The sequence below is a fragment of the Capricornis sumatraensis genome, chromosome 1, assembly GCF_032405125.1.
Source record: "Capricornis sumatraensis isolate serow.1 chromosome 1, serow.2, whole genome shotgun sequence".
NCBI lineage: Eukaryota > Metazoa > Chordata > Mammalia > Artiodactyla > Bovidae > Capricornis > Capricornis sumatraensis.
The window spans coordinates 113,654,164-113,677,470 of NC_091069.1; the positions used below are offsets into that span (position 1 = coordinate 113,654,164).

The following is a 23,307-nucleotide window of genomic DNA, read 5'->3' on the forward strand; positions in this document are numbered from 1 at the left end:
CAGGGAGGCCTGGCGTGCTGTGGTTCATGGAGTCGCAAAGAGTCGGACACGACTGAGCGACTGAACTGAACTGAAACTTCCTCAGGTGATTCTGAATGTAACCAAACTAAAAATAAATTCTAGATTCCTCTCACTCTGGTCCTACAGTCCTGCTAACTGACTTTCATAAATACAGTTGACCCTTGAACAACACAGAGGTTAGGGCACTGATCCCCTCTGCACATCAAAAATCCACATGTAACTTTATAGCCAGACCCTCCATGGTCTCCACGGATTCAACCAACCATGGATTGTGAAGTACTGCAGTGCCTTTATTGAAACAAATCTGTGCACAAGTAAGTGGACCTGTACAGTTCAAACCCATGTTATTCAAGGGTCAACTGCATATTTTAAATGGGGGTTGGGGAGGGAATTACAGAAGAGGTTCCTAAACTTAGTTAAGGTAATTTGACATTTCTTGAAAGATACATGTCAAGTCACTCAGTCGTGTCCGACTCTTTGTGACTCCACCGACTATAGCCCACCAGGCTCCTCTGTCCATGGGATTCTCCAGGCAAGAATACTGGAGTGGGTTGCCATTTCCTTCTCCAGGGGATCTTCCTGACCCAGGGATCGAACCCAGGTCTCCCGCATTGCAGGCAGACGCTTTAACCTGGCCTCTTTAAAGAGAAAAAAAACAAAAAAAACTTTTTACTATTGATTACTTACATGTTGGCTGCACTGGGGCTCTGGCGCATTTCTTGGGCTTCTGCTGCTGTGGCAGGCACACTGGCAGCTTCTTGCGGCGCATGGGATTCTCAAGTTGTGGTGTGCAGGCTTCTTTTGCTGCAGTGCATGGGCTTAGTTCCCCATGACATGTGGGACCTTAACTCCTTGACCAGAGATCGAACCTGCGTCCTCTGTGCTGGAAGGCAGATTCTAAACCACTGGTCCACCAAGGAAGTCCCTAGGCTCTTACATTATGTGATTAATCTGAGTGTTGAGTTTATTTACATACAACTCTCCCTTATCTAAGAAAAAAAATAAGAGCAGTTTGCAATATATAAGAAGAAAATAGAAATATATGATAAAGGATAAAAAGTGAGAGAAATGTGACCAGAGAGAAGAATGGAAGCAGAAGCCACGCTAAATAATAGAAGAGAATGGAGACAATAAGCATGTAAACTTGAAAAACTTTTATATAAAAAACTGTTTCCTTACAGAATAGATTATCACTGTACAAATGCCAACACAAAAGAATGAAGGTTCCTCTATTCCCATCTGTTCTGCTTTGGAGAAGGAAATGGCAACCCACTCCAGTATTCTTGCCTGGAGAATCCCATGGACGGAGGAGCCTGGTGGGCTACAGTCCATGGGGTTGCAAAGAGTCGGACATGACTGAGGCAACTTAGCAGCAGCAGCAGCAGCATGTACCTTTTGAGAATTTCTTATATACACATACACACAAACCTTCTTGGTTAGTTTTTAAAAAATGTACATATAGAACATTATTTTACAACTTGCTTTTTTTTCATTGATCAGTAGTACATAACGAACCCCTTCTGGTTCAGTATATACAGACATGACTCGTGTTTAATGGCTGGAGATGTTTAGTAACATGAATATACTGCACTTTATTTTACCAATCCCTTTGCTGATGGACAGTTCACTTCATTGTTCTGCCGTTACAAGTAATGCTGAAATGAACATCCTTTTCACATATAATTAAGTGTAATTTTTTCATTATATATTCTCCACATATAATACATATAAATATGTGAAATTCAATATATATATATATATATATTTACTTGCATCTGTGCAAATATTCCTGTAGGCCTGACTGCTGGGTAAAAGGAAATGCTGTACTCGCCTGCCTTTTTCTAGATAACAAATTTCTGACAATTTTACTTGTTAACAAAGAAAGACCTTTCAGTTTCAAAATACGCCAAAAGCATTCGGCTTTAAGTAGCACACACTGTAGATTAGGACTTGGTGAACTTGAGGACTGAAAGCATTTCTTGGCCTGCTTGCCTGGAAAGGGCAGTGGTCCCTCGTAGACCTTTTGTCTTCATTATTTTCAAAATTTCTTCTAAAATGAAAATTAAAAGATAAAATCCAATTCAATCATTTGGTGAAGTATGTACGATCACTAGACAGTTTAGTAAGATGATAAACGGACTTTTTACAAATTCCACTCATCTGAGAAAACAGTGAACACCATGCAATTTCTATTAAAGTGAACTTGGACTTCAGATAGATGAGCGCAATCTGTATTTTCAGGGTGTTGCTGAGAACTCTAATCAAGAGTGAATGACTGTGCTGCAGTGGTAGCCTGCTCTGGACTCAACAGAAACAGGAGTTATACTTGCTATTACAATAAATGATTCATTTTTGAGTTGCCTGACTCTAATATCTGCCCTACATTCCTCCTTCTGGATGAAAAACGCCAACAAGGGTATGGGCAAATCATACAGTGATGTCGAAAAGTGGCAGTAAACAAAATAGCTTATTTTTTTCAGGAGTATTGAAAAAAGTAAAACCTTCCCTTTGTTAATATATAACACTACAAAGATAAAACCAGGAAACTGGAGTTACTGCCCCCAAAAAAACCACACACACAACCCACTTCCCCCACTCTAAAACCAACAACACTGGTAATTATGATGTGATCTGAGGGACTAAGAATATAACATGCCACATAAAAATCAAACCTGAGACGTACAGAAAAGAGAAGAAAGATTACAGTCAATTTAGTTACCAACTAATCTGAAAGCCAGGATATAAAAATCGGTATCAGGAGACAGCTTTCACGATAAAACTTCAGATGAACTAAAGAACATACAGCAGAACTGCCGATGACATAAAAGACTAGAAAACAGAAAACCCACAGCACTGAAGGTCAGGTGTTAGAAGAAGAAACTACAGACTCTGTATTTGAGTACTGGTTTATAAACTAGGGGAAAACCCCTCAAAAACACAATACTCTTTCAAATCAGAAAAATCTACCTCTTAAAAATCTCCTCTTTCAACATGAATGCTAGTCTGTATTAGCAGTTGTCAGCACTACATTCATTAACATTCTGGGTTACTTAATTACAGTCTTTAACACAAGTAACCTTGATTTCAGCTAAGGAAATGGTTAAAAGATAAAATGGTCTGTATTACCTGGATTGTTTTCTTTAATGGTGACTAAATAGAACAATCCTCTTGGTGAAAGGAGATCTGGAGCCAGCGGTAAGAATCTGTCTATGACTTCACGACCGTTTCTGCCACCAGCCCAAGCCGCCTGTATCCCGTGACTCCCAACCTGTACCAAATTAGAAAGACTGTTCTAAGTTACACACACACAAAAAATGGAATCTTTTTGACAAGCTACGATGACCAAACAGGTATGTATTGTGTATTTGACAGCTGATGAGGAGGTGGCGGTAAAGCTGAATCTGGGCCCCACTGTTTCCTAGCATGTGTAACCTTGTATATAAGTCTCTAATCTTGATGAACTAGTTTCCTTTCTCATCTGCAACATTAGGAAAGTAACACTTTTATCTGTACAGTTAGGAAAATGATCAAAAAAAAAAATCTTTTTATCCATTAGGAACAAATGAGGAAGTATATTTAAAGTTTGAGAACAGTGCCCTGCACATAATAATGTGGGTTAGTAATAGCTGTTACCATCAACATGTTTAAATTCTTCTATTTAAAACAGAACAATCAGAAAGAAACTAGACGGGAGAACTTGTATTATAAGAGATCTACTTCACAGCAACAAAATTTGACAACTTCCCAGAGCAGCCAGCTCTCTTAGATACTCAGAGTATCACAGCCCTTTCTTAGGAACCCATTTATTATATAAAGGTATAAAGAAGCACTTTTTCCTATAACAATCTTATTATAGAAACAAAACCTTGAGAGTTTATATAGAATTAAAAATCTTTAGAGCCTTACCACTGTATATTGTTTCTAAAACTAAGAAATATATTGAATAAGTCACTCAAAAACTACTTAAACTCTAATATAATTATTTTCTTCCTAATCCCTTTAATGGTTTTTGTCCATATTTCAGTTTAAATTATCTATGTACAGCTGTACACTCTACTTTTATTCATTTGTCAAGGCATAAAAGTAATTTCTTTATACCTATAATGATGTTCATGTCTAATTAAAAGAAGTGTGTTCATACACCTTAAGAAAAACAACTGTACTTTTCCCCGTTTACTGTTTTGTTCATCTGCTCCCCTCCCATCTTCTATACACACACACATATACACACGGTTTTCTTTTTTGTCCATGTTCTACAAAGATAGGATTGTATCCACATTCTTACTTGTATTTTACTTTTCTCACTCAACAAGACCCTATAGAAATCTCTTCCTGTGATCAGGTATAGTTCCATTTCCTTTTTAATGGCTACATAATATTTTATGGTGTAAAAGTATCATCTCTTATTTAGCTATTGCTGGGCATTCAGCATGTCCATTTGCTTAATTTTTTTGTATTTCAATTATTCTCATAGTGTCATAAGCTTCTCCATATACTTTCCCACAAAGTTAATCACAGAAAGGACTTTATCAGTTCCTCTGTTTTAATCAAGACCTTCCTCCTGGAGACTTCCTTTCCTAGCATTCCTAGCACTCCCTTTTTCTGGGGCTCATGTCTTCCTCCTCCTTGGCTTCCTCCCTTTTTTCAGAGGAGCCCACTCTCTGAATGTTTCACAGGGTACATTGCTCTGTGGAAAGCATGCATGGTGATGGCCTGTTTAGCATGGACTAGGAGCCCTCGGTGCTGGACCCTGTCTACCTGCCTTCCGGGGATGCTCAGCCAGCTCTGTCTGCTTGCACTAGAGACAGCCCTTCAGGAGGATGGCCTGGCACCAACCACAATCTCACAGGCCACAGAGGGGAGTTCTTATCTTCGGGAGGAGGGTCACCTTTGGTGGCCTGCTGACTGCCTGCTCCTAATCCTTGACAGGTCACAGGTTCAAACCACAATATCTAACCTCACGTTTAGGGATGGAACAGTAAGTATAGACACAATTTTTATATGTGCAAACTCCTGGTATTTGTATGTTACATCTCCTGGATCTAACCTCTAAGTTTCCCAACTTTTACCTTCATGATTTCATTCTTTTTAGCTTCATAAACCAAAATAGTTTATCTGGTTTCCAGACCACTGGTTCAGGTCATGATAGAGACTACAGTCTCTCAATTCGTTTCCTAATGTTTCACATTGTAAAACATGTTTTTAAGCTTGAGGAAATCTTTGTTACACTGCCTTTTAACCCTGCCAACTGCTCTGCTAACGGATGACACTAGCTTTCTCTGTTGGAAAAGTGACAAAGTCCAAGACATTGCCCACACTCAATTATCTGTATAATTACACGCATAGCTTAGTAGTAGGAATATGGCAGAAAGGAAGCCCAATCGTGCCAGCATGTTCCCAGAATCTCCTCTTCATTCACTAGGCTTCCCAGTAGCTTGTGGGCCTGATAAACCATGATTTACTTGTTTCTTTTCTGTTACATACTGAGGTTCATATTATTTGCCATCATATACATGGCTTAGAGGGTAAAGTGTCTGCCTGCAATGCAGGAGACCCCCGGTTCGATCCCTGTGTCGGGAAGATCCCCTGGAGAAGGAGCCGCGTAGGCTACAGCCCATGGGGTCACAAAGAGTGGACACGACTGAGTGACGACACATTAGACACACATAAAGGTGCAATAAACATATTTTTGTAAATTTTTATTCTATTGTTAATGATTTTCCTAAATTACATCTCAAAGACTGAGATTACTAGACTAAACCATTTTTGTTACTCTTGATATTTATTTCCATAGTGCTTTCCTGAGCTGCATGTATTTTATTTAGCTGCATTTCCCTCAACTGCTGCTCATCTTATGACAATGACTTTCCTTCTCAAAAATGATTTCATCCGGGCGGCGGCGACACGGCGCACTAAGCGCGGGCGAGAGGAGTTACCCCACGTCCGAGGTCAGGGGCAGCTGCCGAGAGTGCCAGGCTGCGACGGCGCAGGATCGGCAGACAGGAGCTACCCAAGTCCGAGGTCAGTGGCGGCTGGAAGGAGACACCCCCACGTCCGAGGTCAGGGGCGGCGGCCGAGTGGAGCCACTCCGTGTCCAAGTCCAGGGCGGCCGGGAGGAGAGACCCCACGTCTGAGGTCGGGGGTGGCAGCCAAGAGGAGCTACCCCGCATCCGAGGCCAGGGGAGGCCGGGAGACACCACCTCACGCCCGAGGCCAGAGGCGGTGGCCCTGAGCAGCCATCCGGCGCCTGAGGCCAGGGGCGGCAGCTGGGAGGAGCCACCCTTGCCCGAGGCCAGAGGCGGCGGCCGGGAGGAGCAACCTGAGGTGGCTGCCCGGGCGCAGGAGGGCCTAGAGGAGCCTCCCACGTTGAAGGTCAGGAAGGGCGGTGGTGAAGAGATACCCCTCGTCCAAGGTAAGGAGCAGCAGCTGTGCTTTGCTGGAGCAGCGGTGAAGAGATACCCCAAGCCCAAAGTAAGAGAAACCCAAGTAAGATGGTAGGTGTTGCAAGAGGGCATCAGAGGGCAGACACACCGAAACCATAGAGAAAACTAGTCAATCTAATCACACTAGGACCACAACCTTGTCTAACTCAATGAAACCAAGCCATGCCTGCGGGGCAATGCAAGATGGGCGGGTCATGGTGGAGAGGTCTGACAGAATGTGGTCCACTGGAGAAGGGAATGGCAAACCACTTCAGTATTCTTGCCTTGAGAACCCCAAGAACAGTATGAAAAGGCAAAATGATAGGATACTGAAGGAGGAACTCCCCAGGTCAGTAGGTGCCCAATATGCTACTGGAGATCAGTGGAGAAATAACTCCAGAAAGAATGAAGGGACGGAGCCAAAGCAAAAACAATACCCAGCTGTGGATGTGACTGGTGATAGAAGCAAGGTCTGATGCTGTAAAGAGCAATATTGCATAGGAACCTGGAATGTCAGGTCCATGAATCAAGGCAAATTGGAAGTGGTCAAACAAGAGATGGCAAGAGTGAACATTGACATTCTAGGAATCAGCGAACTAAAATGGACTGGAATGGGTGAATTTAACTCAGATGACCATTATATCTACTACTGCGGGCAGGAATCCCTCAGAAGAAATGGAGTAGCCATCATGATCAACAAGAGAGTCCAAAATGCAGTACTTGGATGCAATCTCAAAAACCACAGAATGATCTCTGTTCGTCTCCAAGGCAAACCATTCAATATCACAGTTATCCATTCTATGCCCCAACCAGTAACGCTGAAGAAGCTGAAGTTGAACGGTTCTATGAAGACCTATAAGACCTTTTAGACTAACAACTAAAAAAGATGTCCTTTTCATTATAGGGGACTAGAGTGCAAAAGTAGGAAGTCAAGAAACACCTGGAGTAACAGGCAAATTTGGCCTTGGAATGTGGAATGAAGCAGGGCAAAGACTAATAGAGTTTTGCCAAGAAAATGCACTGGTCATAGCAAACACCCTCTTCCAACAACACAAGAGAAGACTCTACACATGGACATCACCAGATGATCAACACCGAAATCAGACTGATTATATTCTTTGCAGCCAAAGATGGAGAAGCTCTATACAATCAACAAAAACAAGACCAGGAGCTGACTGTGGCTCAGATCATGAACTCCTTATTGCCAAATTCAGACTCAAACTGAAGAAAGTAGGGAAAACCGCTAGACCATTCAGGTATGACCTAAATCAAATCCCTTATGATTATACAGTGGACGTGAGAAATAGATTTAAGGGCCTAGATCTGATAGATAGAGTGCCTGATGAACTATGGAATGAAGTTCGTGACATTGTACAGGAGACAGGGATGAAGACCATCCCCATGGAAAAGAAATGCAAAAAAGCAATATGGCTGTCTGGGGAGGTCTTACAAATAGCTGTGAAAAGAAGAGAGGCGAAAAGTAAAGCAGAAAAGGAAAGATATAAGCATCTGAATGCAGAGTTCCAAAGAATAGCAAGAAGAGATAAGAAAGCCTTCTTCAGCGATCAATGCAAAGAAATAGAGGCAAACAACAGAATGGGAAAGACTAGAGATCTCTTCAAGAAAATTAGAGATACCAAAGGAACATTTCATGCAAAGATGGGCTCGATAAAGGACAGAAATGGTCTGGACCTAACAGAAGCAGAAGATATTAAGAAGAGGTGGCAAGAATACACAGAACTGTACAAAAAAGACCTTCACGACCCGGATAATCACGATGGTGTGATCACTGATCTACAGCCAGACATCCTGGAATGTGAAGTCAAGTGGGCCTCAGAAAGCATCACTATGAACAAAGCTAGTGGAGGTGATGGATTCCAGTTGAGCTATTTCAAATCCTGAAAGATGATGCTGTGAAAGTGCTGCACTCAAAATGCCAGCAAATTTGGAAAACTCAGCAGTGGCCACAGGACTGGAAAAGGTCAGTTTTCATTCCAATTCCAAAGAAAGGCAATGCCAAAGAATGCTCAAACTACCGCACAATTGCACTCATCTCACATGCTAGTAAAGCAATGCTCAAAATTCTCCAAGCCAGACTTCAGCAATACGTGAACTGTGAACTTCCTGATGTTCAAGCTGGTTTTAGAAAAGGCAGAGGAACCAGAGATCAAATTGCCAACATCTGCTGGATCATGGAAAAAGCAAGAGAGTTCCAGAGAAATATCTATTTCTGCTTTATTGACTATGGCAAAGCCTTTGACTGTGTGGATCACAATAAACTGTGGAACATTCTGAAAGAGATGGGAATACCAGACCACCTGACCTGCCTCTTGAGAAATCTGTATGCAGGTCAGGAACAACAGTTAGAACTGGACATGGAACAACAGACTGGTTCCAAATAGGAAAAGGAGTACGTCAAGGCTGTATATTGTCACCCTGCTTATTTAACTTCTATGCCGAGTACATCATGAGAAACGCTGGATTGGAAGAAACACAAGCTGGAATCAAGATTGCCGGGAGAAATATCAATAACCTCAGATATGCAGATGACACCACTATTATGGCAGAAAGTGAAGAGGAACTAAAAAACCTCTTGATGAAAGTGAAAGAGGAGAGTGAAAAGGTTGGCTTAAAGCTCAACATTCAGAAAACAAAGATCATGGCATCTGGTCCCATCACTTCATGGGAAATAGATGGGGAAACAGTGGAAACAGTGTCAGACTTTATTTTTTGGGCTCCAAAATCACTGCAGATGGTGACTGCAGGCATGAAATTATAAGACGCTTACTCCTTGGAAGAAAAGTTATGCCCAACATAGATAGTATATTCAAAAGCAGAGACATTACTTTGGTGACTAAGGTCCATCTAGTCAAGGCTATGGTTTTTCCTGTGGTCATGTGTAGATGTGAGAGTTGGACTATAGAAGGCAGAGCGCTGAAGAATTGATGCTTTTGAACTGTGGTGTTGGAGAAGACTCTTGAGAGTACCTTGGACTGCAAGGAGATCCAACCAGTCCATTCTAAAGGAGATCAGCCCTGGGATTTCTTTGGAAGGAATGATGCTAAAGCTGAAACTCCAGTACTTTGGCTACCTCATGCGAAGTGTTGACTTACTGGAAAAAGACTCTGATGCTGGGAGGGATTGGGGGCCGGAGGAGAAGGGGACGACGGAGGATGAGATGGCTGGATGGTATCACTGACTCGATGGACACAAGTCTGAGTGACCTCTGGGAGTTGGTGATGGACAGGGAGGCCTGGCGTGCTGTGACTCATGGGGTCGCAAAGAGTCGGACACGACTGAGCAACTGAACTGAACTGAACTGATGTCAAGGGAGAAACAGCTTCTCACTACGAGCGGCAGCAGCAATGCAGACCTCTCCCTTCTCAGTGGAGATGAATGCAAGATTTATCCACCTTGCTGATAATCAAAGAATAAAATAGGTATAATAATTCAAAGGAAAGCCTTAGTCCATTATTAGACTTCTGTCTGCTTTGTCCATTCTTTCTTTAAATTGGGAAGTGGTTAATATGGTTGGCTTCCTTGGTGGCACAGAAGGTAAAGAATCTACTTGCAATGCAAGAAGCACAGGAGATGGGGGTTTGATCCCTGGATCAGGAAGATCCCCTGGAGCAGAAAATGGCAACCCAATCCAGTATTCTTGCCTGGGAAATTTCATGGACAGAGCCTCCTGGCGGGCTACAGTCCATAGGGTCACAAAGAGTCAGACATGACTGAGTACCTAACACTTCTAACATGGTTTTCCTCTTCATGACTGAAAACTTTATAATTATGTATTTCAAGGTTGTATCTTTTCCTACCTGAAGTGAGAATTGTTTCTCCTCTTCCCCCACTTCCAAATTCCTGTGAAAGGAGGAAACCTGAGCCTTTCAGAGATAATTCCTATGCAAATTTAAGGCTGAGTAAAATATTTTGTTTTGCAGATTTGTTATTCATGATAAAGGTACACACACACATACGATTTAAATACCATGGCCTGATATGCATGGGATTTTAAAGACTAGATATGGATCACAGTTTGAATTTCCATTAATTTCAGGCTCCTTTCCTATGTCTACCAACAGTATTCAATAATAGACAATTATGAGTAAAATCAGGCTTCCCTGATAGCTCAGTTGGTAAAGAATCCACGTGCAATGCAGGAGATCCCAGTTCGATTCCTGGGTTGGGAAGATCTGCTGGAGAAGGGATAGGGTATCCACTCCACTATTCTTAGGCTTCCCTTGTGGCTCAGGTGGTAAAGAATCCACCTGCAGTGCAGGAGACCTCAGTTCGATCCCTGGGTTGGGAAGATCCCCTGGAGAAGGGAATGGCTACCCACTCCAGTATTCTGGCCTAGAGAATTCCATGGGCTTTATAGTCCATGTAGTCACAAAGAGTTGGACATGACTGAGCGACTTTCACTTTCACCCATGAGTAAAATCAGAGCAGTCTGTTATTAGCAGCTGACTGATGTCATTTGATGAAGTACATTTGATCTGAGATAGAAAACAGCTGAAAATATTAGTAATTAAATTTTGCCGTACGTCTTACCTCTTCAGGTGGAGTCGCAACATAAGGAGGATTAAACACAAGAAGATCAACACTTTCCTTCAATCTTGGTAGCAAGCCTTTGACCTAAAAAATGTTCAAGAGAGTCAGAATTTTAAGCTGCACCCAGAAATAAATAAATAAGTAGATGGTTGGATAGATGGATCAATCAATCAATCTTTAAATATATTCTCCCACGTTTTTAGACAAAAGTGTGTTAGAGCCCATATTTAAGACAGAAATGGAGATAAATATTTTTGTATTTTGATTCAGATTAAAAAAAAACATGTTTCCACCTATAAACAAGGAAAATAAGCTATTTATCAGAATGAACACTCTGCTCTTCAATAGCTTCAATAGCTACACTCTGGGCTCACTTTTAGAAGATAAAATAAGAAGGAGGCAAGCTCTCATATATTTTACATAGATTTGTACACAACGTTAAATTTATAGCTGCTAACTTAAATACTTATTTTCTACAACTAACGGAAATGTTTTATAAGATGACAGAAAACATATATTCATGACAAAAGTACCAGATGATGGGGCTGTACTTTTCTTTCTACTTCTTTAGTAACTTGTAAATGTACTGGCTGAAACAATTACATATCAAAGAAAAAAAGAACTAAAAATAGTGGGAAGAGACACTAAAAACACAAGTTGTTTGGCATCTTGTAAATCTCTGAACTGATACAACTTTCTATAGAATTGTTCAGAACTGTTAAACTCTCAGTTTAAATACAAATCTAACTAAATCAATTGCTTGATATTCTAGCACAAGGGCTTCCCTGGTGGCTCAGCAGTAAAAGAATCTGCCTGCAATGTAGGAGACATGGGTTCAATCATTGGGTCAGGAAGACCCCTGGGAGGAGGGCATGGCAACCCATTCCAGTATTCTTGTCTGGAGAATCCCATGGACAGAGGAGCCTGGCAGGCTACAGTCCACAGGGTCGCAGGGTTGGACACAACTGAATTGACTTGGCACACATCCATGCATTTCTAGCACAAAGCATATGAAAAGAGAGAGGAAGTGCTATCCATGGGGAGCACTAAAATATGACAACATAAAGCAAGTGAAAAGACAAAGAGGAGAGAAAATAAAAACTCAGAATCACTGCAGAAAATAAAAACTTAGAATCTAATAAGCCTTGTCATCATCACATATAGTACAGAATGATGACTAATATTCATATTAATGGCCTTGAATCACTAAAAGGTAAAATTATGTTCAGTTTAAGAATGTAAGGAAGTGCATAAGACACATTTGAAAAAGACTTCCTTCTAAAGCTAAAAAGGAAATACAAACTTTGTAAACAAACTCAATTATCCAAAATAATGGTTTTTGATAGTTGTGATAATCTATAGTGTTCTGAATACAAGAAGGCAAGAGTACTGGAGTGGGTTGCCATTTCCTTCTCCAGAGGATCTTCCTGACCCAGGGATCAAACCCAGGTCTCCTGCACTGCAGGCAGACGCTTTACCATCTGAGCTACCAGGGAAGCCTCATATCTAGTGTTCTGAATACAAATAAATATAAAGTTTGGCAAAGTGATCTTCCCTTGTGGCTCAGCTGGTAAAGAATCTGCCTACAAAGCGGGAGACCTAGGTTCAACCCCTGGCTTGGTAAGATCCCCTGGAGAAGAGAATGGCTACGCACTTCAGTATTCTGGCCTAGAGAATTCCATGGACTGTATAGTCCATAGGGTCACAAAGAGTTGGACATGACTGAGCAAGTTTCACTTCACTTCATACCTACCTCTTTCTATTTTCTTTGCCACAAGTCAGCACTGAGTATTATGGTCAACTTTCACTATTGACAAAATGGATTTGACAGCTTTAGAACTGACTTCCACCTTTAAAAAGCTGTGAGACCTCTAGGTTTTGATTCAGACAATCTGGGCATAAACTCTGGATTTATCACTGTATTAGTTTAGCGACTTATGTCTTCTATCTCTAAAGTTTTATTGTTATACCAAAAAAAACATATAATACTAATTAGGGACATATTAGGACTTCCCTGGTGGCTCAGACAGTAAAGCGTCTGTCTACAATGCGGGAGACCCAAGTTTGATCCCTGGGCTGGGAAGATCCCCTGGAGAAGGAAATGGCAATCCACTCCAGGACTATTGCCTGGAAAATCCCATGGACAGAGGAGCCTGGTACGCTACGGTCCATGGGGTTCGCAAAGAGTCGGACACGACTGAGCGACTTCACTTCATGGACATATTAAAAATTTCAAGAGCAAAATTACCATACTGATTTCATGTAAATCAACCGAGTACCTTTCTTGATAATCTAATTTTTAATAATAGCACTAACGACTTCTAGTGATACAAAATTTCTTAGATCTTTGGCTTGATTCCTTAAATCATTTGTGAGTTTAAAAAAAGAGAAAAACCTCAAAACTTTATCAGTCTAAGAGTAACACAGGCCAAACAACATGAAAGTGTTTTATATGTCTTAGGCCCACCTTGTACATACTATCATGATTTTTGCTTATAAAAAGTCATTAATATTTATAAGTAAAAAAAGGTTCAAAATTATCCAAATCTTACTCATTTAATTGAAAATATTCTAAAATCTGGAATTGAGAAATATATGATGTGTAACTTAAAATAATGGTTCTGGAGTTGCCATCTGTTGTTTTTACCAGCCTTGGACCTGTTCTGCCTTCTTCTGATGATGTCTCCTTGACTTTCGTTGAGGAAACTCTACCTCCACTCCTCAACAGGAGTGGTACGGGTAAGGGTTTATTTCAACCCAGCTGTGGGAGTGGGACTACCACTCAGGCTCAAGTCAATCTCGTGCGTATCTAATCCCCCTGGATCACAGTAACAGACTGAGAGATGGGCATATGACAGAAGTTGATACAAATGGTACTCAGTCTGGGGTTTCTGCTATAGTAACTGAAAATAGAAAGTGTTTCTTTCCCTATAGGGTTGCTGAGAAATAAGATACGGAGATGTAAGCATCTTGCTACTATGCAGCCAAAGACTGCGGAGGAACAGAGCTACTAGAAAGAAGTTTAGAGCTAAGAAAAAGATGCCTGTAACATCATTTGAGTTCCTGAAGCTAGCCGTGCCTGAAGCCATCCACTCTTTTTATTAAAGCTGGTTTGATGGATTCTCTTCACTCCTGACTGAATGATACCTGATCTGTACAAGCCAGCAGAAGTTTCCTTTGGAGTGTGGAAAAGGTAGATTGTATTAGCTTAACAGCCCCAAATCACTTTTGGGCTCCAAAATCACTGCAGATGGTGAGTGCAGCCATGAAATAAAAAGACGCTTACTCCTTGGAAGGAAAGTTATGACCAACCTAGACAGCATATTAAAAAGCAGAGACATTACTTTGCCAACAAAGGTCCATCTAGTCAAGGCTATGGTTTTTCCAGTAGTCAAGTATGGATGTGAGAGTTGGACTATAAAGAAAGCTGAGTGCCAAAGAATTGATGCTTTTGAACTGTGTTGTTGGAGAAGATGCTTGAGAGTCCCTTGGACTGCAGGGAGATCCAACCAGTCCATCCTAAGGGAAATCAATCGTGAATATTCATTGGAAGGACTGATGTTGAAATTGAAACTCCAATATTTTGGCCACCTGATGTGAAGAGCTGACTCATTGGAAAAGACCCTGATACTGGGAAAGATTGAAGGCAGGAGGAGAAGGGGACAACAGAGAATGAGATGGTTGGATGGCATCATCGATTCAATGGACATGAGTTTGAGTAAACTCTGGGAGTTGGTGATGGACAGGGAGGCCTGGCGTGCTACAGTTCATGGGATCGCAAAGAGTAGAACACGACTGAGCGACGGAACTGAACTGAACTGATCAGTTAAGAATTTACTTTGTCTAGTGGGTTAAAAGAGTCGGACATGACTGAATGAACTGCACTGTACTTTTAACTGGGTTAAAAGTTAATTAATTAACCACTCAAGTTTCTTTGATGTAAATCATCTTGACCTTAACTTAACTGAAAAGAAAATTAATTATTACACTGCTGGGCAAAGAGTAACAGCTTACCAAATCTGTAATTATTGGTTGAATGTGGACTCTGTTACAGCGTGCAGTCTCCAGGGTACACACTGCTGCCTCAGGGTTGACATCGGTGCACCTATAAACAGAAAAGAAAAAACTATACCCTATGTCTATGGATAAAAATTCAAAGAATGTCCCACTCCTTTTATATAAAGTAGATTTAGAAAAAAACTGAAATACTTTAATAATGGTGAATAGAAAAACAATTCAGATTTGTCATACTAATGAAAAAAATTGTTATATTGATGTAAAGTCCAAGAGTAGGATATAGCTACATGCAAATATATCTGAAGGAATTTATTAAATTATGAATCTAATGGAGAAATACAATGCAGCTACCAAAAATGAAATTTAAAAGGAAAATGCTCATCATACAGTATTAAATGAAAAACACAGGAAGTAAAGAAAGAAATGAAACAGTTTGGGCCACGTGTGGTAAAATTTATGGGTGATTTTTATTTTCTTGTTTATATTTTCTATATTCTCAAATCTTCTAAAAAGAAATTTTATTATGTTCCAATTTTTTTCTGATAAATTATCTAAAAATGATTCAAATTTACAGATGCCTTAAAATTATTATGTGGCGTCTATAATTATGCAGCATAATGGGACAATTTTGAACATGCATTTGTCACTTTTAGGGAGGCATAATTTGTAATCAGAGTCCTCAGTTCAGTTCAGTCGCTCAGTCGTGTCTGACTCTTTGCGACCCCATGAATCTCAGCACCCCAGGCCTCCCTGTCCATCACCAACTCCTGGAGTTCACTCAAACTCATGTCCATCGAGTCGGTGATATCATCCAGCCATCTCATCCTCGGTCGTCCCCTTCTCCTCCTGCCCCCAATCCCTCCCAGCATCAGAGTCTTTCCCAATGAGTCAACTCTTCGCATGAGGTGGCCAAAGTACTGGAGTTTCAGCTTTAGCATCATTCCTTCCAAAGAAATCCCAGGACTGATCTCCTTTAGAATGGACTGGTTGGATCTCCTTGCAGTCCAAGGGACTCTCAGAGTACACTTAAAATAGACACTATCAGATACATATTATCCACCTACAAAAATGGTTTCATTCAAGCAGTCATAGTCACAGTGAATCTCTTAGACCAAGGTGTGGATGAATGTGTATACTTACACTTACATATACAAAGCTTGAGGCCCAATCACAGAGGCTAGGAATGCAGATACCACTCCAGACCCTGAGCCAACCTCGAGGCATATTTCCACTCTAAAAAAACAAAATAAAATAAATATTAGCACAGTGGTATTAAAATACACATCATGGAAAATAACTCATGCTACTTTTAATGTCTATTTCCCAGAATCATCCCTCACCTGAAAATACATGGAAATATAAAAGAAATTTATAAATAAGCTAATTTCCAACAATCACTTAGTGCTCATTTAGTGTTCAAAACTGTTGAAATTTTGGGTGTGTGATCGAAGTCTGTAAAATAATAGTTTTTGATTTTCACAAAACATTACATAAACAATGGAATGTTAATTTAGGGTTGGAAATATTAATATGGAAGACATCAGCTTTTCCCAGAAGGAGCTCCTAGTTTGGTGTTTCCTAAAAATGAAAAGGTATTATTACAACATTTATTTATAAAAGATGTTTCTCTCATTTTGAAGTAACTCATGAATCCATCAGCATATCCCAGGGGAAGACAAGAGCACCTCTGCCTTCTACTAATAATAGATTTAGAGCAGCAGAGAAATCCTGTATTTATACATCTCTACAGTGAATTGGGAAAACATCCAAGTAATCTGACCTTAGAATATTAATAATACTCTTAAGAATGCAATTAAATACATAAATTCTTGATTCTACTGTACTTATCCTTCCCTATAATCTTGTACATGGGCGTCCCTGGTGACCCAGTGGTAAAGCACCCACCTGACAATGCAGGAGATGAGGGTTTGATCCCTGGGTTGGGAAGATCTCCTAGAGAAGAAAATGGCAATCCACTCCAGTATTCTTGCCTGGGAAATCCCATGGACAGAGGAGTCTGGCGGGCTACAGTCCAGGGGTGTTGCGAAGAGTTGGACATGACTTGGTGACTAAACAACAACATAATCTTGTATATACAGTAAAAGTACAAATCATCCCCATTCCAGAAATAGATTTGATGGTATTTAAGGGGCACTCTAGCACCTAAGGAGATGAGGGTTTGATCCTTGGGTTGGGAAGATCCCCTAGAGAAGAAAATGGCAATCCACTCCAGTATTCTTGCCTGAAAAATCTCATGGACAGAGGAGCCTGGTGGGCTATACTCCATGGGGTAGCAAAGAGTCGGACACAACCGAGCAACTTCACTAGCACCCAACTTCCCCAAATGAAATATTCAAAAACAACAGACTTGAGGGGTTTCTAACTTCTGGAACCACTCTGTACATCTGACAAGGCTTTACTGTGCTGTAGGAAGGTCTGCTGAATCTTACCAGGAGGCTTCTATTTGAAAATAACTATCATGGCCTAATAAATAATTAGAATTCCATGACCAGAAATACCCAAGACTTTAAAATAAAAACAGTTCCTTTTACAGCAAGGGAATTTGTGCTTTAAAATCTTAAAAGATATGTTATAAAACAGTACTGTTCCATTCTGTATTCCAGTAGATCCAAAAGTTCCAATGCTTACAATGAAAAACTGGTTTAATAAGCGTTGGGGCAATTTATACACAGAAAAACCTGACCAAGAGAGAGAAACAAATACAATTTGGACCTTCTAAGCCCGACAGCTGTTTGTTTCACCCTGAAAAAAACCCATTTCAACTTTTGATCTTTAAATCTGTGTGTGCTGTGTGCTTAGTCGTGTGGACTGTTTGGGACCCCACAGACTGTAGCCCACCAGGCTGCTCTGTCCACGGCAATCCTCCAGGCAAGAATACTGAAGTGGGTTGCCATGCCCTCCTCTAGGGAATCTTCCCAACCTAGGGATGGAGTACAGGTCTCCCACTTTGCAGGGGGATTCTTTACTATCTGAACTACCAGGGACGCCCAAGAATACTGCAGTGTGTATCCAATCCCTTCTCCAGGGGAACTTCCCAACCCAGGAATCGAAGCGGGGGTATCTTGCACTGCAGGTGGATTCTTCACCAGTTGAAGTACCCGGGAAGCCCAAATTAATTAAATCTAACTACCCCAACTGCTTTCATCTAAAAAATGACACTGTAAGTATTCACTTTTTATAATGTTAAAATCTATATGAGCCTTCAACAAATAAATGTTAATACTTATTATACGCTAGGGTATATTCTATAGGCAGCTAGCTGCATGTAACTTTAAATTTTTTTACAATTAAAAATTCATTAAAAAAAAAATTCAGTGCTAGTCACATTTCAAGTGCCCAGTAACCACACGTGGCCAGGCTTTTGCTGGGTAGATGAGTATGCTATCCAATGGGTTTAAACACACTCCCCTACTCCAATATTTTACAACCTCATTTCTTTTTGGTGCCCTTCCACTGCTGGAGGATGCTTTTATATACTGCGTAGATTCAATAATGCCACGGGGCACTGATATTTACTTAAAACGGTCATATTGCGAGGCAGCGTTCTCAGGACGTTTTGTTTTTGAACGTGTTATAATATCGCTACCCTTCAGGTTCTTCAGATTAACAGCTGATAGGAAATGATACATCCTGAAGTGGTGAGGAAGCACGGAGCCCCTGAAACCAAAACAGCACCTTGGGAAGAAAGCGGCTAGCTCCCTGCCACACTGATTGTGTGTATCCACGGGAAAACCCTCAGTTACAGTATTCTGGCGTCAGCTGTCCCCAGGCGGGCCGACACCGCCTCCTCGCGGGGAGGGCAGCGACAGTCCTTGCCTCGGTCCTGGGCCGCCGCCTCTCCAGGACTCCCGAGCCCTCTCCCGCGGGGACCCTCGCCCTCCTCGCACCCCGTGAGTTCGGCCGCCGCCGCTTCGAGTGCGTCCAGCAGCAGAAAAGTGTCCTCCGCGGGCTCGTACACGTCGCTGAAGGCGCCGCGGCCCACATGTCCGTGCAGCGGCGTTGGGAAGCTGGGCCCCGCCATCTTTCCCCTCTCTTTGGTCGGCGCGCGTGCGCCCAAGTTGCGCATGCGTACGTGCAAGGGCGCGGGCCTGGGCTTGGGGGCGGGGCACCAGGGCCGGCGAGGAGCCTCCTCCAGGGCTGGTCCGCGGGTGTCTTTCCATTGCTAATTAGACATTTGTATAATCAGCAACTTTTCACGTTTGTTTCCTTCTTTCGAATATTAAATTTTATTTTAGTTTATGGACTAGCGCTGGGCAGAGGCAGCCTTTGTTGTTTTTAACTAAGGAGAATGTTTTCTCTATATATTTAGAAGTTTTCTTCTATTCTAGTTTGCAAGGATTTGAAAAAAATCCGTAATAGAAAGGTTACCAAATTTAACGAATTTTTTTCTTTCCATCAGTTGAACGTTCAGCCTTGAGCCTTTAGATTAAGATTTTTTCCCTTATTTCATTTTTTAGTAATATTACAAAAATTGCCTTCTTGATGCTGTATCATGAATGTTCTCTTTTTATAAACCTCACTCATACAAGAGGATGCATTTTTCTTTCATTTAATACACTGCTGAGACTTCCTTGTATTGAATCCCTGCTCTGGGACAATTCCACATGTGTGACGACTACAACCCACCCTCCCCACCAAGCACCACAACTGCTGAGCCTGAGCTCTAGAGCCGTTGATCTGCAACAAGAGAAACCAGGGAAGTGAGAAGCCCCTTGCATCACAGCTAGAAAGTAGCCACTGCTTGCAACTACACAGAAAGCGAAGGCACTGCAATGAAGACCTAGTGCAGTCACAAGTAAATAAATAAATTTTAAAAAGTATTTTTAAAATGCCTGCTGAATTTGGTGTGCTAATGAACTAGTTCTGTTTTGTATCAGGGTTAGGTTTCCATAGGACATTATTTCTGAAGTATATAAAACTTACCTATAGGACCAGTTGGGCTTGGTGCCGTTTTCAGAGGGTATTCTCTGGTGTTTTGGGGGAATCTTCTATAGATTTTAAACTATTCAGGTATTTGCAGTCTTTTTGAGTCAACTTTTGGAAATTTCTTTCTAAATAAAACATTGACATCTAATGTTTTAAATTTGAAAAATAAAAATACAAAGTACTTGGATAATGTTTTTAAAAACCTTGAATAGCCACCACCCAGAATTGATAAATAACAGTATTTGCTCACGTTTCCTTAAAATAGTTTTAAAATATGACAATGAAAATGTTACAAGTGAATTGGGTGTTCTTTCTGTACTCACCTTCAGTTCCATTTTGTAATCCTCAACCCAAAATAACTTCTTTTCATGGATTCAGTATTCATCTAACCCATTTTTTAAGCTTTATTCATGCATTCATAGACAACATCTAATTTATGTGTTTTCATATTTGTATAACTGGTAACAGGTTGAACATATTTTTCTTCAAATTTCCTTCCACTCAACATTAACTAAGATTTTAATTAGTTTATTCCTCTTAATTTCCATATAGTTTTTTATTCTTTGAAAATATAAAACAATTTCTATCTGGAATGGATAAATATCAATTGGTAAACATTTAGTTTTCTCCAGGTTTTCGCTATTATGAATATCACTGTAATTAATTTTCTTACACATAGCTTTTTCTGATCTTTTACAGAAATTTCCTGGGATTCAACCCAGACTGGATCAGTAGTGTTGTAATGTATACACATACATTTAGTTTTTGTTCAGTATCTCAGTCATGTCGGACTCTTTGGGACCCCACTGACTGCAGGATGCCAGGCTCCCCTGTCCTTCACCATCTCCCAGAGCTTGCTCAAACTCATGTCCGTTGAGTCAATGATGCCATCCAACCATCTCATCCTCTGTTGTCCCCTTCTCCTCCTGCCTTCAGTCTTTCCCAGCATCAGGGTCTTTTCCAACGAGTCAGTTCTTGGCATCAGGTGGCCAAAGTATTGGAGCTTCAGCTTCAGTTTCATACATTACATATATTTAAACTTTGTACTTTCTATTCAATTTTCTGTGAACCTAAAACTGCTTAAAGAGCAAACTGAAACTATATATATATATATATATATATATATATATATATATAAAGTGTGTGTATGTATTTGGTTAGCTTTAGAAGTGTAATTTTTAATATTTTTATGAAAATAAATATAGAATCAAAAGATAAGCATGTAAATGAAACATCTTCTGTTATAGGTATATCCTCAGTATACCTTGTAAATTTAGAAATTGGCAACCCACTCCAGTATTCTTGCCTGGAAAATCCCATGGACAGAGGAGTCTGGTGGGCTACAGTCCATGGGGTCACAAAGAGTCAGAACACGACTGAGCACATGTATGCTTGACAAAACTAGTTTTTGTCCTTCTGACACTGCTGTTGTTAATATTCTCATGCTATAATAATCTTGATTAAAAATGTTAAAAAGAATTCAATACTGCATAGCCAGTGCAGTAAACAGTGGTTTACCTGCCAATACAGTTCTGTTTGCGTTAGCCAGTTGAATTGTCAAGGTGGTTACTCATCTACTGGATGATTTCACAACTCTCTTCTTAAATTTGGTTGCTTTGGACACATTCTATCCTGGAAACAAAATCTAGGCTCCATAATAAATTCAGAAATAGTAGATTCATATCTTTTTTTCCAGCTGGTTCGGGTAGGGTTTACACGTTTACTTCTGTACCATAGGAACAGCTGCTAGCAAAGTTGAAGCATGCATTCAATTCCATTAGTTTGGCACAATACAGACTCACATAAAAGAGGGAGACCATCAGCCTGTCCATGGTTGGAAAATTAATTCTTTTAAGTGCTTTTAAAAAGAATCTCTACAGGTGCTCAGATCTTATGAACTTAGGACCAGCAATGACCTCATCACTTTCAGCTGGTCTAAAAGTTGTCTTTGGCTGCTGTGTACTTTATGAAATCTTGTTAATTATGATTGTTTTTCCTAGTTATAAGTCTTTCTGGATAAGTTTTTATAAAACATTTATTTTTATCCCTTACATAACTACATAAAATATTTTCATTGGTGTCAAAATGTCATGTTAGTGCCAAACAGATTCCATTTCAATTTCTAGAAATTATTGGAAAGTTAATATTCACATTTTAATGGCACCCTTGATGTAGTCTTAAATCATGTTTTACTGAAATTCATAACAGAAAGCATAATCACATTGTGTTTATACAGAATAAAGCACAGAAATAAACATTTCCAGTTAATCTCTGCCATTAATAACTACCCTTTCCTTTTTTTTTAAAAAAAAGACTAATCCTGAATAAAATTCAGTATTTTCTGGAAACTAAGGTTTCATAAAAATGATCATTGTGGATATTCATCATTTACTTCTCTTTTCTGCACAGTGATATTTTAGCTTAGGAATCATAAACTGCATCTTTTCCCTGGCTTATGAAACTTTATCCTATCCATTTCCATTTCAAGAAAAATAAGAATATTTTAAAAAGTGAGGTTTGGTAAGAAAGTCATATTCCTACCTAGCTTTTGGTTTCTCTGTAGAGCTATCAATTCAAGAAAGCTCAATCTCTGCAGACATTTTCACCAAGTCCCAAGCTCGCACAGGGCTTCCTAGGTGGCTCTAGTGGTAAAGAACCCACCTGCCAGTGCAGGAGACCTAATAGACAAGGGTTCTATCCCTGGATCAGGGAGAACCCCTGGATGAGGGTATGGCAACCCACTCCAGTATTCTTGCCTGGAGAATCCCATGGACAGCTTAGCATGCAGCGAGCTTGTATCTGTTCAATTCAGTCGCTCAGTCGTGTCCAACTCTTCGTCACCCCATGAATCGCAGCATGCCAGGCCTCCCTGTCCATCACCAACTGCCAGAGTCCACCCAAATCCATGTCCATGCCACCCAGCCATCTCATTCTCTCTCGTCCCCTTCTCCTCCTGCCCTCAATCTTTCCCAGCATCAGGGTCTTTTCCAATGAGTCAGCTCTTCGCATCATGTGGCCAAAGTATTGGAGTTTCAGTTTCAACATCAGTTCTTCCAATGAACACCCAAGACTGATCTCCTTTAGGATGGACTGGTTGGATTTCCTTGCAGTCCAAGGGACACTCAAGAGTCTTCTCCAACACCACAGTTCAAAAGCGTCAATTCTTCTCACTCAGCTTTCTTTATAGTCCAACTCTCACATCCATACATGACTACTGGAAAAACCATAGCCTTCACTACACAGACCTTTGTTGACAAATAATGTCTCTGGTTTTCAATATGCTGTCTAGGTTGGTCATAACTTTCCTTCCAAGGAGTAAGTGTCTTTTAATTTCATGGCTGCAGTCACC

At 40.6% G+C, this 23,307-nt stretch overlaps 1 protein-coding gene across 2 annotated transcripts; it reads right to left on the reverse strand.

Annotated features, from left to right (window-relative positions):
- Positions 1–1,840: 1,840 nt before the first annotated feature.
- On the reverse strand, positions 1,841–19,053 carry N6AMT1 (N-6 adenine-specific DNA methyltransferase 1). Of its 2 annotated transcripts, XM_068981731.1 has the most exons (6): positions 18,920–19,053; positions 16,158–16,244; positions 15,009–15,099; positions 10,995–11,078; positions 3,148–3,289; positions 1,841–2,071 (listed from the first exon to the last, which is right to left on the reverse strand). In XM_068981731.1, exons 1-6 carry the CDS (start codon positions 19,051–19,053, stop codon positions 1,965–1,967), a joined length of 645 nt encoding a protein of 214 aa, XP_068837832.1. In that variant the 3' UTR covers positions 1,841–1,964. The 2 variants fall into 2 exon arrangements, with proteins under 2 accessions (XP_068837832.1, XP_068837842.1); XM_068981741.1 differs by lacking the exon at positions 10,995–11,078.
- Between the last annotated feature and the right edge of the window lie 4,254 nt (positions 19,054–23,307).